The sequence below is a fragment of the Apostichopus japonicus genome, chromosome 1 (assembly GCF_037975245.1).
Source record: "Apostichopus japonicus isolate 1M-3 chromosome 1, ASM3797524v1, whole genome shotgun sequence".
Lineage (NCBI taxonomy): Eukaryota > Metazoa > Echinodermata > Holothuroidea > Aspidochirotida > Stichopodidae > Apostichopus > Apostichopus japonicus.
In genome coordinates this window covers 1,302,383-1,318,538 of record NC_092561.1, presented here as the reverse complement: position 1 = coordinate 1,318,538, position 16,156 = coordinate 1,302,383, and the positions used below count along the sequence as shown (strand labels likewise).

General features: G+C 36.7%; 1 protein-coding gene across 3 annotated transcripts; it reads right to left on the bottom strand.

The window, feature by feature from the left end:
* Positions 1-545: 545 nt before the first annotated feature.
* Positions 546-14,899, bottom strand: LOC139972124 (carbohydrate sulfotransferase 11-like). Of its 3 annotated transcripts, none has more exons than XM_071979190.1 (3): positions 14,570-14,889; positions 3,500-3,756; positions 546-2,260 (listed from the first exon to the last, which is right to left on the bottom strand). In XM_071979190.1, the coding sequence occupies exons 1-3, from the start codon at positions 14,676-14,678 to the stop codon at positions 1,436-1,438; spliced, it is 1,191 nt and encodes a 396-aa protein (XP_071835291.1). In that variant the 5' UTR covers positions 14,679-14,889; the 3' UTR covers positions 546-1,435. The 3 variants fall into 3 exon arrangements, with proteins under 3 accessions (XP_071835291.1, XP_071835284.1, XP_071835215.1); XM_071979183.1 differs by lacking the exon at positions 14,570-14,889 and adding an exon at positions 6,902-7,447; XM_071979114.1 differs by lacking the exons at positions 546-2,260; positions 3,500-3,756 and adding exons at positions 7,707-9,887; positions 10,563-10,819 and having other exon boundaries at positions 14,570-14,899.
* Positions 14,900-16,156: the final 1,257 nt, after the last annotated feature.

Here is a 16,156-nt window from a genome sequence, read left to right as displayed (position 1 = left end):
CTCAAAGCGTGAGTTAAGTCTACAGTCTAAATTTGTGTCTTCTACCGAACCATGCAACTCCCTCGCGATCTTTATTATAGATAATTAGGTTTCTGAGTATGTGCCCGTGTTTTAATATGTATGTGTTGTTTGTGTGTGTGTGCTGCAAACCATTTCTTCCCTTTTATTAATTTACCATTAATTTACTATCCATTTGTTATGAGGGGAAACATAACCCTGAAGTTTTACTTAAATTTCATTTGCATCGTGTCTGGAGGCAACATGTAGGCCTACTAGCCTACCGTGATATATTCCTCACAGCGTGATACGATAAAGTACCACCAGATATCAGATACAAAGCTACGGAGGTTCCCTGTCCACTCTCTCCCCTCTCTCTCCACTCCTCCACCCCTATCCGTCTCGCTCTCCACCTCTCTCTCTCTATATATATATATATATATATAAATTATTATTATAATTATTATGATAATTATTATTATTATTGTTATTTTTATGAGGAAAAAAAGCAGGGATATAAGATATGACTCATAATTGACAAATAAAGAGTACTGTTTTAGAAAATATATTGAAATGTTCGGTTCCCCTGGGACCTCCGTCAGCAATACTTGGCAGTGGAATGAAAGTACAAAGTGTAACTCAATGATAGTATGACGCTAGCTAAGTTCGAGAGGCACTGATGGAAATACCAAATAAACCATGACTATACAGGAAGCAGATTAAGGAGCAACGTATATTAAAACGGATTAGATAAGTTTGTGGAACTGGTATAGTTGTTTAGGGGTCCCAACTCTTTTTTGAGCCCGGTGATGTGAGACTTAATACGAATCGTTTTCTTTCCGTTTACGTTAACGTTTAGTTACAATTTTGAAGTTAGAAGTAATTAAATACATTTTAGGTTTTTGAGAGAATGCCGATTGAAATATTCGGAAACGGGAAATCCTGCAAAATTATCACGAATTTATATTTTTGGAATTATTAAAACTTAAGCGTAACCGAGAACCTGTTTCACCTTCATAATTGCCCTCTTTAAAAAGAACGCAATAGAGTATGTTAATGACATTGCTGCATCACAAAAGAGAGAAGGGTTTTAGACCATAGTCAGCATTGGGAATTTCAACCACAGTGCCCGGGGTAACATGGGGGGATATTTGACACGGATTTGATGAGTGGATTGTATTTACTCACATACGGAATGCGTGTGTTAGGCTTTTGGACTTTTATGAATAAATCCTCACGTTTATGTTTGGAATATAAAGCAAATTATTTATAATTAATAATGTAAAAGACAAATACCAAAGAACTCTACTAAATAGGTGGATCGTACCAAAGTTGTTGATATTGTAAATGTTAATATAAATCCATTGTATTATAAATCATAATAATTCAACAACTACACTACGCACCCTTAATATAGGTTTTGAAAAGACGATATTATCTAAAGGGGCTGATACATGTTTCTACCATATCCAAAATTGTCGTAATCTATACCATATTTTTTTACAATTGCGTGGAGGATTTCCCGATCCACCTGTGAAAAATATTGACTTTTCTTTTCGGGAGCTGTGCTGTTGGTTTCATGCTTCGTATGAAATGTCAAACTGTAATTACCTTTGGCCTTTTGAAGAAAATGATCAAAAATATATTTGGTATCCCTTTGAGAAGTTTCCAAACGTCCAATGAAGTTGTAATTGATATCACAAGGTAAACATAAATACGAAGTATGCGTCCAATGTTCATCGAATCCTACTGGTTGAAATCTATTCGGACTCTTCAGAATAAATTTTAAAAATCCCTCAAACTGACTTTCGTTAAATTTTAATTTGTGCTTTCCAACGGCTTTATCGAGAAAGAGTGATAACATCCGTTGCATTGGGTCTCTGACGAAAAGAAACTTGTTGTATGTCTTGAGCATTTCTTCGGATTCGTTAACACTATATTTACCTAAAGATTTGACAACCTTACGAAACAATGGGTGAATGTCTCCCTTGTAACTCTCGGGGTTCTCAATGCGTCCGATCGCGGCTAACATGATTCTTTTCCATGTACTGGACCCACCTTTCGGTACAGCACAGAATAAAACACCCATACTGTGTATAGGATATATATGTCCAAGTCTTCTAATTTCCGATGGATTTAAGTGACCTGTAGTTTTGTTCCATAGAGAGGGCGGACCGTTGAAAGGTCTCTTATGACAAGAATCTTGTAGGATCCGCTGTCTGTGTTGCTGAATTATTTCCTGGCACGTTTCACCACATTCAAACTAGAATTATAAAAAACGAAAATCAATATCCTATCTGTCAGATTTTATTGTTTTGTATAATTGCAATGAAGGCCATAAGTATCAACAAGTTTTGACACAATGTTACTACATAGTACATACATCATGGCTGCCTACAAAGAGAGAGAATAAATGAATTCCCTATTATTGTACCAGTTATTTCACTGTGACAATACATATATTTTTACATCAAAATTAATTTTAAAACTGCTGGACTGTAATTAACAACATCAACGTCATATTTTAAGCGTTCCATAAAGAAAATACATGTGTTCATTCCAGTTTATAATTAGTTCGTTATTTTGGTTAATCAATCTAACCCATTATTACCCTGCATGCATGTACGTGGCATCTACGACCCAGTTATAGAACAACGGGATATATTTGCAATCAGTATTTGCATACCAGTACAGTAGCCTACACTATACGATACATTTCTACGCCTATAACAGATTAAGTTAGATATAACACGTAGTACTAGCATAAACCCAATGAGAATCGTGCTAGCTAAGAAGTGACTTTGTTTAAAATGTTATTGTGAACGTTTCTTGAATTTCAAATACCATTAACTTGACAGACGTTACAACCATACAGCGAGTTACGATCTGCAACATATTACATGGTATTGAATTCAACTTTGTGCTGGTACAGCATGGTATGGTTAGTTTTGCATACAAACAATAGACCTGCAGGGTTCGAAACTTCCGAGTGGTGGATCCATCAGTTTATTACGGAGGGGATTAGCCCTCGGGTCGTTGAAGACACTCCCATGTAGGAGGGTGGGGGGATTAAGTGAACATGATCTCAAGGAAAAACATGAAATGATGCTTTGTAAGGTACGATGGGGCTATAAATTAGTAGGTCTATAAATATAGGTCCACACGAAAGTTCTACAATGAAATATTTGTGTACTGGTGTAAACCTCCCTCTACAGTCGAATTACGACCTTCCTTACCGGTTTCGAACCTCTGAACATAAAATCAGCGTCCATAGCCTACTGGTTAGGGTGTCCGCATATAGAGCGGAGGCCCGGGTTCGAACCCCGGTGGAGGCTGGACATTTTTTTCACTGTTCTGATAGGCAGATAGATAGATAGACAGACAGATAGACAGATAGACAGACAGACAGACAGACAGACAGACAGACAGACAGACAGACAGACAGACAGACAGACAGACAGACAGACAGACAGACAGATAGATAGATAGATGATTTGATTACCACTTCAGATAAATCCATCTCGTTGGTTTTTGTACGATTTTTCAGTAAGTTGGCCTCGACCAATCTCTCAGACGGAGTTGCCGCATCAGTTTGAACGAGCCGGTCATTGAAGGGTACCTTATCGGCGCTAGGAGGACCGGTCGAATTATCTGTAAATTGTGATAATTCCTTATTGCGCCATGATGCGATATTGAACTTGTTATGTCTAGTGAAAGACCTGTTTGCCCACTGGAAATTTTGAAATGTAAAGGAAGTTTCTGATGAAAAACAAAGAAGGCACAAAGCGGGATGAATGACCAAAATTATAGTGAAAATAGTAAATAAATAAATAATATTACACTAATGGCTAACTGCTGCGATGAGTTTCAAAGACAATGGATAAAAGTGTACCTGATTCATTTATTATATTAACCAGTGGAATAGCTAGGCCGGTGCGGTCGAATTCGACCGTATTGGTAAGAGTCTGAGATAACTTTTATACATAAAACTCTCAAGTTGATAACTGTAAAGGTCGAAAATATGCCACAGTCCTAAAACAGAGGTGCACTATGGGTATTGTATGGAACACTGTGAATATTTCTGATAATCTTTCTGTTCCCTTTTTCTTATTTCTTTTTCATTATGGGATGCGGATTATTTAAATGAGTGTTGTTGGCGTATAATACCAATTGCACAGACTATTGTTTTCAACGTAAGAAGTAACTCTTTACAATGCAGTTTGTTGTCAATTAAAATTTCCCAGGAATTTTGTGCATGATGAGGAATAATTGACGTGCCCCCAATTAGAATTAATAAAATATTACTTTCATTGTACCTTTCATTATAAAAAATATATATTTAAAGATAACTTGTTTGCATTTAGCCAAGTGAAAATATTTGTAAATTCCTCCACTGCATGTAAAAGTTACAACCTTTAAAATAGGCTTATTTTGGAAAATATAAAATGTTGTACCATCAGCAAAATGAACAAATTTTGCCTTTTTTCGGATGTTGAATGAATATCATGAATATATAGAAAGGAAAAATAGTGTCCCAATGATAGATCCTTGGGGACACTAACTTGGGGGACATACTGGACTCCGTTCCTCAAGTAACTAGCAATCCATGCAGTCAAAGGCGACCCCTCGTTAACCATAAGCAGTTTATTTCAACGAATTGTGTAGTCATTGGTATCAAATACCTTTTGAGGATGATCAATGAAGATTCCTATTGCTGAAAGTATTTTGTATAATGCTGTTGCAATTTTATCGACTATAGATTGACTGCTGCCATATCTGTAGAATAACCTTTACGAAAGCCATACTTAAATGTGTTTAGGATATATATGATAATGGATAAAATTAGATATTCTATTGTACGTAAAACGTTCAAATAATTTAGATACAGAAGGTTATATGAAAACATGCCCATAGTAAGAGACCTGCTGTTTCTAGCCAGATGATTCATATTCTTAGCATTTTTAGTGATTGAGGTAAGTATATAAATTCCTACATTTAGTGTATGCAACTTATGAACAAAGATGGTCTATTTAATGGCGGTATTAATGCTATATAATGCCAGTATTAATATTATTTAATGCCGGTATTAATTTTATTTAATGCTGGTATTAAATAGAATTAATACCGGGCAGAATTTTAATTGTTACAGACATTTAATCAGCAATTATTTCCCGTATGGCCTACCATAGTCGTCTGCATTGTCTATGCTGTTAGGCTTATTCAGAGAAGCCATTGTATTCAGGCAGGATTACAGTCAATAGCTGAAGAATGGTCATTATCTATGCGGCTACGAACAATACTTAAAAGCACTGACAGTTGAGTAAATAGAACTGTGGGAGTTATCGAACCCACATCGTCAAATAGACACGAGTAAACTCACGCGCGTTATGTACAATACTTGCTTGGTTAGTATAGAACCATTTGCTATTCTTTAGTATGGAATACGTACCGTACCACACGGAATAGTGTATTAACGTGTATTAACGTAATCCGTGACATGCAGATGATGTCAAAGCCGGTAGTGGCTATATAGTTGGTTGGGGTGCAGGGATAGGGGTGAGTTATAGCTGTTACTGAAGAGACAGTGGCAGAACAGGGAAATTATTAAGGAGGTGGACTGACTCTGGGGTGGTTGAAGCCGATTTCCATGTATAGGTGTGTTTGATGGGGGGGGGGGTGCATTGGTGCAGTCTGTGGCATATTTAGTTTATAAATTAGGTATATAAGTATATGTCTATTGTGCGACTGACGATGGAGGTGGGGGTGACATGAAAGAAATGGAGAGCCTTCCCTCCCCAACATTACTCACGCCACTGCTGATTGTTGACTACTATATATATTTGGCGTTTGTCGCTATGTAATATCATGTCATTCCCAGGTTGATAGTCTAGCCTACTGCACATGGTAACTTCCCTTTATTTCACTAATTGGCCGTGCGTACTCGCAAATCTGATGCATTCACTGTAATATTCTTTCAATATCATTGCTTTGCCTGTTATTAACTTCTTATCAATTATTCCGTTCATTTATTTACGTATTAAGAAATCAAACAACCCCAGCTTACTCGGCAAGAAAATAAAAGACTTGCTCCATGTTTAGGCCTAATATAATTTGATAGTTATCATCAATATGGCCCCTTAAAGTTTTAACGAAGCAAATATCATGCAAATTGATTTCGGATGTCACTATATGATTTGCCAACTTGGCTGACAAAAGGTTTTACCCCAGGGATGTCACTACTTAGCGCAAATATATCCGCACTTGGATGAGTTATGATAAACATTCTATGCTGTTTGGTATAAATGAACTTTAAAAGAAGTAGCCTAATATAACGAAAATTACAAGTTACAGTGGTGCTGACTTCATTAAATGACCCTCTCAAAACTCAAAACGTTCTGCTGATATGTGTAAAACTATTATGATAATAATTCTAATTCAAGGAACATCGTTAGAATAATATATATAGAACCAGGGACGTACCCAGGGGGAGGGGGAGCAATTGGAGCGATCGCCACCCCACCCCCCAATTTGAGTACCCCGAAAAATAAAATTAACTAAAAGCAAGAAATATCATTAAAGCCCTCTGTCAGGTTGAAGGAAGCTAAGAGACCCTTCTCAATCTTTGCCCTGAAAGTTCGTCTGCTCCGTAATACAATTCACTTATTATTGTTTATTTCCTGCAACGTGAGGACACGTTGTACATCATGGTGCTCCGTGAAGTGTAATAATGCCTCCTTTTAATATTCTGCTCTCGGCCCTCTTTCAAATTTCTGTCTACGTCCGCCTGTACACGGTACATATGACTAGGATATTGAGTCAATTCAGTGATACAACAGACAGTGAATACATTACGTATACCAGCATAAATATTTAAACACTTGTTAAACTGATATAGAATACTCACCCCGACTAACCGATGTGAATGCCAGCCAAAGTGTACAGGAACATATGATCATCACAAATAAGACACGCTTGGCGCGGCATTGAAACGAACTAAATGATATGTACTCCATTGTTTTAGCTATAACTTTATGATTCAAATATCACCGAATATGATCGAAAGCACTGAAATAATGTCACTCTTTCCTTAATTCTCAATTTTAGTTTTAGTTCTTCTCATATCTGTTAAACAAGTTATTACCCAATTGAAGAAACATGTATGTATATACGTCCGTCCTGCATGTATACATGTACCAAGAACTAAGCAGTCGTTGATTCGATCGATCAATGCATTTCCTGTTCCGGATTCTATCAGTTTACAGAAGCGTGTGTGAGAGTGAGGTTATTTGTTATTTCTAATGCAGGGGGAGGGGGGTATACTGGTATTGGCTACAGTGAAGAGAAAGGGCAGGGAAATAGAGGAGCCAGGCTGATGGTCTCTCTAGGGGCGATTGAAGCGAGTATCAAGAAAATAAAATATATGTTACAAGAAGGGAATCATCAGGAATATTCTTTCCCTATAGGCTTTCTTCTTCCAACCACAATTTATGGGGGTTGGGGGAAGGGGGTGGGGGTGGATGATATATATTGTAACGCAAACTCAGTCTAAAGATTCCGGTGGGGGCGCCCAAATATTCCCTACTGTGGACCGGTGGCGGTATATAAACAAATGTGGCTTGGATGGTTGTGTGTTAGTAACGACGAGGCTCGAATCTCGCTAGTACTTGCAGAGAATATAACACATAGATAAACGAGTAAAGAACGAGCGCTGAGTAGATTTCGTAGTCTACTTCTACAATCAGCCATGGTACAGACAAAACATCGTCATGAAGTCCTCAATAATACTAAAAAGAGAAACATATGCACTTAAACGAAAGTGGTTAAAAACGACGTCTCAATACCGAAGAAGATTCCCACATAACGATACGTACATGCATAAAGTGCATAAAATACGAATACAAAACAGATACAAATACGACCACAATGGTCGGAGCCAGGGCTACTATACCGAACCGAACGATTTAGAATGGGAGCAGGGAGCTGCTTCTGTAACGTTAGAGTAACAGCTCCCTGATGAGAGCGCAGACTGATTCACAAGTCTCAAGATTGATTCAGCTGAACTGATTAACAGACGTCACGTGACCTGTAATACTTACGTCTCTGTCCACTTGGAAAGCATATGTGACTATAAACAGTGACTTGTTAACCTAGAGAAATAACTGTATATGTAACAATTACAATAATTGTTCATTTTAAAGGATATTTAACCGAAAGCAACAAGAACAAGAACAACAAACGATCACAGCTCAAATGATACATTCTAAATGAAATGTGCATAAGCAACGACCCTCGGTGTTTTGAAAAGAACGTAAACATTATTCTAAATGAATCGTTCAGATTTCATCATGAACAACCATGTATCGGTGCCCGAGTGAACCCCACCCTGTCCCTCAGCTTGTAAAGAAATAAGTCGATGCAATATAACTTAAAAAAAAATAATAAGTAAATAAAAAATAACGGTTCAAACTAAAAAAGTTACTTGATCAAAGTATTGTTTAGCGAGTTGCTTAAATAATGAGAACTTTTAAAACATGAATCATTTCATGGAATTGACATCTTTATTGTAGCCAAATAGTTCATAATCCAGTCTGTATCGTTGTTCATTGGAATGTTTAATAGAGCTCATAAAGGATTTGATGAGTGGATTGTAATTAGTCACATACGGAATGCGTGTGTTATGCTTTTTGGACTTTTATGTATAAGTCCTCACTTTTTTTTTGTAATTTAAGGCAAATTATTTATAACTAATAATGTATGAGACAAATACCGAAGAACTCTACTAAGTTAAATGATCGTATTAAAACCTCAAAATAAATCAATTTCTGTCATTTCAAGAAGCAAACCCAAATTAAAAAACCCGTCTCCATTAAAAGGCAAGAAGTTTTGTTGTTGTAATTAAATGCAATTCTGAATTTATAAATGATAATGTATAAGAAAAATTCCAAAGAACTCTAGTAAATAGGTGGGTCGTACGAAAGTTGTTGATATTGTAAATGTAATATAAATCCATTGTTTTATAAATCATAATAATTCAACCACTACACTATGCGCCCTCACTATATGTTTTTGAAAAGACGATACATGTTTCTATCATATCCAAAATTGTCGTAATCTATACCATATTTTTTTACAATTGCGTGGAGGATTTCCCGATCCACTTGTGAAAAATAATGACTTTTCTTTTCGGGAGCTGTGCTGTTGGTATCATGCTTCGTATGAAATGTCAAACTGTAATTACCTTTGGCCTTTTGAAGAAAATGATCAAAAATATATTTGGTATCTCTTTGAGAAGTTTCCAAACGTCCAATGAAGTTGTAATTGATATCACAAGGTAAACATAAATACGAAGTATGCGTCCAATGTTCATTGAATCCTACTGATTGAAATCTATTCGGACTCTTCAGGATAAATTTTAAAAATCCCTCAAACTGACTTTCGTTAAATTTTAATATGTGCTTTCCAACGGCTTTATCGAGAAAAAGTGATAACATCCGTTGCATTGGGTCTCTGACGATAACAAACTTGTTGTACGTCTTGAGCATTTCTTCGGATTCGTTAACACTATATTTACCTAAAGATTTGACAACCTTGCGAAACAATGGGTGAATGTCTCCCTTGTAACTCTCTGGGGTCTCAATGCGTCCAATCGCGGCTAACATGATTCTTTTCCAGGTAGTGGACCCACCTTTCGGTACAGCACAGAATAAAACACCCATACTGTGTATAGGATATATATGTCCAAGTCTTCTCATTTCCGATGGATTTAAGTGACCTGTAGTTTTGTTCCATAGAGAGGGCGGACCGTTGATAGGTTTCTTATGACAAGAATCTTGTAGGATCCGCTGTCTGTGTTGCTGAATTATTTCCTGGCACGTTTCACCACATTCAAACTAGAATTATTAAAACAAAAATCAATATTCTATCTGTCAGAATGCATTGTTTTAACATAATGGCAATGAAGGCCATAAGTATCAACAAGTTTTGACACGATGTTACTACATACATCATGGCTGCCTACAAAGAGAGAGAATAAATGAATTCCCTATTATTGTACCAGTTATTTCACTGTGACAGTACATATATTTTTACATCAAAATTCATTTTAAAACTGCTGGACTGTACTTTAACAACATCAAGATCAGATTTTAAGCGTTCCATAAAGAAAATACATGTGTTCATCCCAATTTATAATTAGTTCGTTATTTTGGTTAATCAATCTAACCCATTATTACCCTACATGCATGTACGTGGCATCTACCACCCAGTTATAGAACAACGGGATATATTTGCAATCAGTATTTGCATATCATTACAGTAGCCTACACTATACGATACATTTTTACGCCTATAACAGATTTAGTTAGATATAACACTTGGTAGCATAAACCCAATGAGAATCGCGCTATAGCTAACAATTGACTTTGTTTAAAATGTTATTGTGAACGTTTCTTGAATTTCAAATACCATTAACTTGATAGACGTTACAACCATATAGCGAGTTACTATCTGCAACATATTACATGGTATTAAATTCAACTAGATAGATAGAAAGATAATTTGATTACCACTTCAGATAAATCCATCTCGTTGGTTTTTGTGCGATTATTCAGTAAGTTGTCCTCGACCAATCTCTCAGACGGAGTTGCCGCATCAGTTTGAACGAGCCGGTCATTGAAGGGTACCTTCTCGGCGTTAGAAGGATCTGTCGAATTATCTGTAATTTGTGGTAAATCCTTATTGCGCCATGATGCGATATTAAACTTGTTATGTCTAGTGAAAGACCTGTTTGCCCACTGGAAATTTAGAAATGTAAAGGGAGTTTCTGATGAAAAACAAAGAAGACACAAAGCGGGATGAATGACCAAAATTATAGTGAAAATAGTAAATAAATAAATAATATTACACTATTGGCTAACTGCTGCGATGAGTTTCAAAGACAATGGATAAAAATGTACCTGATTCATTTATTATATTAACCAGTGGAAGAGCTAGGCCAGTGCGGTCGAATTCGACCATATTGGTAAGAGTCTGAGATAACATTTATACATAAAACTCCCAAGTTGATAACTGTAAAGCTCGAAAATATGTCAGACTCCTAAAACAGAGGTGCACTATTGGTATTGTATGGAACACTGTGAATATATCTGATAATCTTTCTGTTCCCTTTTTCTTATTTCTTTTTCACTATGGGATGCGGATTATTTAAATGAGTGTTGTTGGCGTTCCCCCATAGTCATAAGCTATTATTAAGACGTGGCGGGGGGGGGGGGGGTAGGAGGGGGTACTTAAAGAATGATCAGCGCATCATGAGCACATTTTTATGAAGAGAGAAAGTTCTTGGTTTTGTAAATAATACCAATTGCACAGACTATTGTTTTCAACGTAAGAAGTAACTCTTTACAATGCAGTTTGTTGTCAATTAAAATTTCCCAGGAATTTTGTGCATGATGAGGAATAATTGACGTGCCCCCCAATTAGAATTAATGAAATATTACTTTCATTGTACCTTTTCATTATCAAAAATATATATATTTCAAGATAACTTGTTTGCATTAAGCCAAGTGAAAATATTTTTAAATTCCTCCTCTGCATGTAAAAATTACAACCTTTAAAAATGGCTTGTTTTGGAAAAAACTAAATGTTGTATCATCAGCAAAGGTAATAAATTTTGCCTTTTTTCGGATGTTAAATGAACATCATTAATATATAGAAAGGAAATATAGTGTCCCAATGATAGATCCTTGGGGGACACCAACTTGGGGACATACTGTTCCTCAAGTAACTAGCAATCCATGCAGTCAAAGGCGACCCCTCGTTAACCATAAGCAGTTTATTTCAACGAATTATGTAGTCATTGGTATCAAATACCTCTTGTGAGAGATCAATGAGGATTCCTATTCTGAAAGTATTTTGTATAATGCTGTTGCAATTTTATCGACTATAGATTAACTGCTGCCATATCTGTAGAATAATCTTTACGAAAGCCATACTTAAATGTGTTTAGGATATATATGATTATGGATAAAATTAGATATTCTATTGTACGTGAAACGTTCAAATAATTTAGATACAGAAGGTGATATGCAAACATGCCCATAGTTAGAGACCTGCTGTTTCTAGCCAGATGATTCATATCCTAAGCATTTTTAGTGTACGCAACCTTATGAACGTCTGAGTAAATCTTTTTATATACAGAAAACTTGAAATAGGCAAAATCTGCATTCTGATGATTGATAACATCTGTCCGATCTTTAGGCAGCAGCTCACCTCGAATTCATCCTGACACTAGTATAATTAAAGTAACCAACACTCTTAGAAGAATTATGTTTTATGAATAGAGTTTTTCTAACAGCAGAAAATAGGATAATGATCAGAAATATCGGTTAATATAGTACCACTCTGCACATTAGTACGATGACTATTTGTAAAAAAAAATTATCGATTAAGGATAAAGACGTAAAATTCTCGTAATCTTGTCGATCGTTAGATTAATCTTCGAAGAGCATTACGCTATGAAAGTTTGGAAGACTCCTGAATGAAGATGGATGAACTAACGGGGTAAGTTTAGCGCCTGGCGCAAGAGCTGGAAACGTGTAAGGAAGCTTGTCAATAATATTGCATATTATACCATAAGGCAACTAAAGTTGCAGTGCCAACTAAACAAAGATGGTCTATTTAATGGCGGTATTAATGTTATTTAATGCCAGTATTAATACTATTTAATGCCGGTATTAATTTTATTTAAAGCTAGTGTTAAATAGAATTTTAATTCTTACAGACATTTAATCAGCAATTATTTCCCGTATGGCCTACCATAGTCGTCTGCATTGTCTATGCTGTTAGGCTTATTCAGAGAAGCCATTGTATTCAGGCAGGAAGAACAGACAATAGCTGAAGAATGGTCATTGTCTATGCGGCTACGAACAATACTTGAAAGCACTGACAGTGGAGTGAGTAGGACTGTGGGAGTTGTCGAACAATAGACACGGGTAAACTCACGCGCGTTATATACAATACTTGCTTGGTTAGTATAGAACCATTTGCTATTCTTTGATAGGGAATACTTACCGTACCACACGGAATAGTGTATTAACGTGTATTAACGTAATCCGTGACATGCAGATGATGTCAAAGCCGGTAGTGGCTATATAGTTGGTTGGGGTGCAGGGATAGGGGTGAGTTATAGCTGTTACTGAAGAGACAGTGGCAGAACAGGGAAATAAGAAAGGAGGTGGACTGACTCTGGGGTCGTTGAAGCCGATTTCCATGTATGTGTGTTTGATGAGGGGGGGGGGGGGGGAGGGTGCATTGGTGCAGTCTGTGGCATATTTAGTTTATAAATTAGGTATATAAGTATATGTCTATTGTGCAAGGAGTGATTCCAGTCCCCGATAGAATGTAACTATTTCCTTCGACCGACGATGGAGGTGGGGGTGACATGAAAGAAATGGAGAGCCACCCTCCCCACCATAACTCACGCCACTGCTGATTGTTGACTACTATATATATTTGGCGTTTGTCGCTATGTAATATCATGTCATTCCCAGGTTGATAGTCTAGCCTACTGCACATGGTAACTTCCCTTTATTTCACTAATTGGCCGTGCGTACTCACAAATCTGATGCATTCACTGTAATATTCTTTCATATATCATTGCTTTGCCTGTTATTAACTTCTTATCAATTATTCCGTTCATTTATTTACGTATTAAGAAAACAAACAACCCAGCTTTACTCGGCAAGAAAATAAAAGACTTACTCCATGTTTAGGCCTAATGTAATTTGATAGTTATCATCAATATGGCCCCTTAAAGTTTTAACGAAGCAAATATCATGCAAATTGATTTCGGATGTCACTTTATGATTTGCCAACTTGGCTGACAAAAGGTTTTACCCCAGGGATGTCACTACTTAGCGCAAATATATCCGCACTTGGATGTGTTATGATAAACATTCTATGCTGTTTGGTATAAATGAACTTTAAAAGAAGTAGCCTAATATAACGACAATTACAGTGGTGCTGACTCCATTAAATGACCCTCTCAAAACTCAAAACGTTCTGCTGATATGTGTAAAACTATTATGATAATAATTCTAATTCAAGAAACATCGTTAGAATAATATATTTAGAACCAGGGACGTACCCAGGGAGAGGGGGGGGGGGGCAATTGTAGCGATCGCCCACCCCCCCCCTTTTGAGTACCCCAAAATATAAAATTTAACTAAAAGCAAGAAATATCATTGAAGCCCTCTTTCAGGTTGAAGGAAGCTAAAAGACCCTTCTCAATCTTTGCCCTGAAAGTTCGTTTGCTACGTAAATACAATTCACTTATTTTTGTTTATTTCCTGCAACGTGAGGGCACTTTGTACATCATGGTGCTCCGTTAAGTGTAATAATGCTCCCTTTGAAAATTCTGCTCTCTGCCCTCTTTCAAATCTCTGGCTACGTCCGCCTGTACACGGTACATATGACTAGGATATTAAGTCAATTCAGTGATACAACAGACAGTGAATACATTACGTATACCAGCATAAATATTTAAACACTTGTTAAACTGATATAGAATACTCACCTCGACTAACCGATGTGAATGCCAGCCAAAGTGTACAGGAACATATGATAATCACAAATAAGACAGGCTTGGCGCGGCATTGAAACGAACTAAATGATATGTACTCCATTGTTTTAGCTATAACTTTATGATTCAAATATCACCGAATATGATCGAAAGCACTGAAATAATGTCACTCTTTCCTTAATTCTCAATTTTAGTTTTAGTTCTTCTCATATCTGTTAAACAAGTTATTACCCAATTGAAGAAACATGTATGTATACGTCCGTCCTGCATGTATACATGTACCAATAACTAAGCAGTCGTTGATTCGATCGATCAATGCATTTCCTGTTCCGGATTCGATCAGTTTACAGAAGTGTATGAGAGTCAGGTTATTTGTTATTTCTAATGCAGGGGGAGGGGGTATACTGGTATTGGCTACAGTGAAGGGAAAGGGCAGGGGAATTGAGGAGCCAGGCTGATGGTCTCTCTAGGGGCGATTGAAGCGAATATCAAGAAAATAAAATATATGCAACAAGAAGGGAATCATCAGGAAAATCTTTCCCTATAGACTTTCTTCTTCCAATCACAATTTATGGGGGTTGGGGGAAGGGGGTGGGGTGGATGATATATATTGTAACGCCAACTCAGTCTAAAGATTCCGGGGGCGCCCAAATATTCCCTACTGTGGACTGGTGGCGGTATATAAACAAATGTGGCTAGGATTGTTGTGTGTTAGTAACGACGAGGCTCGAATCTCGCTAGTACTTGCAGAGAATATAACACATAATAAACGAGTAAGGAACGATCGCTGAGTAGATTTCGTAGTCTACTTCTACAATCAGCCATGGTACAGACAAAACATCGTCATGAAGTCCTCAATAATACTTAAAAGAGAAACATATGCACTTAAACGAAAATGGTTACAAACGAGGCCTCAATACCGAAGAAGATTCCCACATAACGATACGCACATGCATAAAGTGCATAAAATACGAATACAAAACAGATACAAATACGACCACAATGGTCGGAACCAGGGCTTCTATACCGAACCGAACGATTAAGAATGGGAGCGAAGACTGATTCACAAGTCATGAGATTGAGTCAGCTGAGCTGGTGAGCAGACGTCATGTGACCTATAATATAACGTCACTGTCCACGTGGAAAGCATATATGACTAAAACAGTGACATGTTAACCTAGAGAAATAGCTTGTCTATTTCTCTAGTAAATATGTATATGTAACGATTACAATAATTGTTCATTTTAAAGGATATTTAACCCAAAGAAGAAAAAAAGAACAACAAACGATCACAGCTCAAATGATGCATTCTAAATGAAATTTGCATAAGCAACGACCCTCGGTGTTTTAAAAACGTAAACATTATTCTAAATGAATCGTTCAAATTTCATCATGAACAACCATGTATCGGTGCCCGAGTGCACCCCACCCTGTCCCTCAGCTTGTAAAGAAATAAGTCGATGCAATATGACTTAAAAAAAAAATAATAAGTAAATAAAAAATAACGAATCAAACTAAAAAAGTTACTTGATCAAAGTATTGTTTAGCGAGTTGCTTAAATAATGAGAACTTTTAAAACAT

Coding starts and splice junctions, on each gene's coding strand:
- LOC139972124 (XM_071979114.1), bottom strand. CDS start 14,678: ATGGAGTACATATCATTTAGTTCGTTTCAATGCCGCGCCAAGCCTGTC. Junction 10,820..14,569: donor ATTCACATCGGTTAGTCGAG/GTGAGTATTCTA, acceptor GTTTTTCATCAG/AAACTCCCTTTACATTTCTA. Junction 9,888..10,562: donor AGATGGATTTATCTGAAGTG/GTAATCAAATTA, acceptor TAATAATTCTAG/TTTGAATGTGGTGAAACGTG.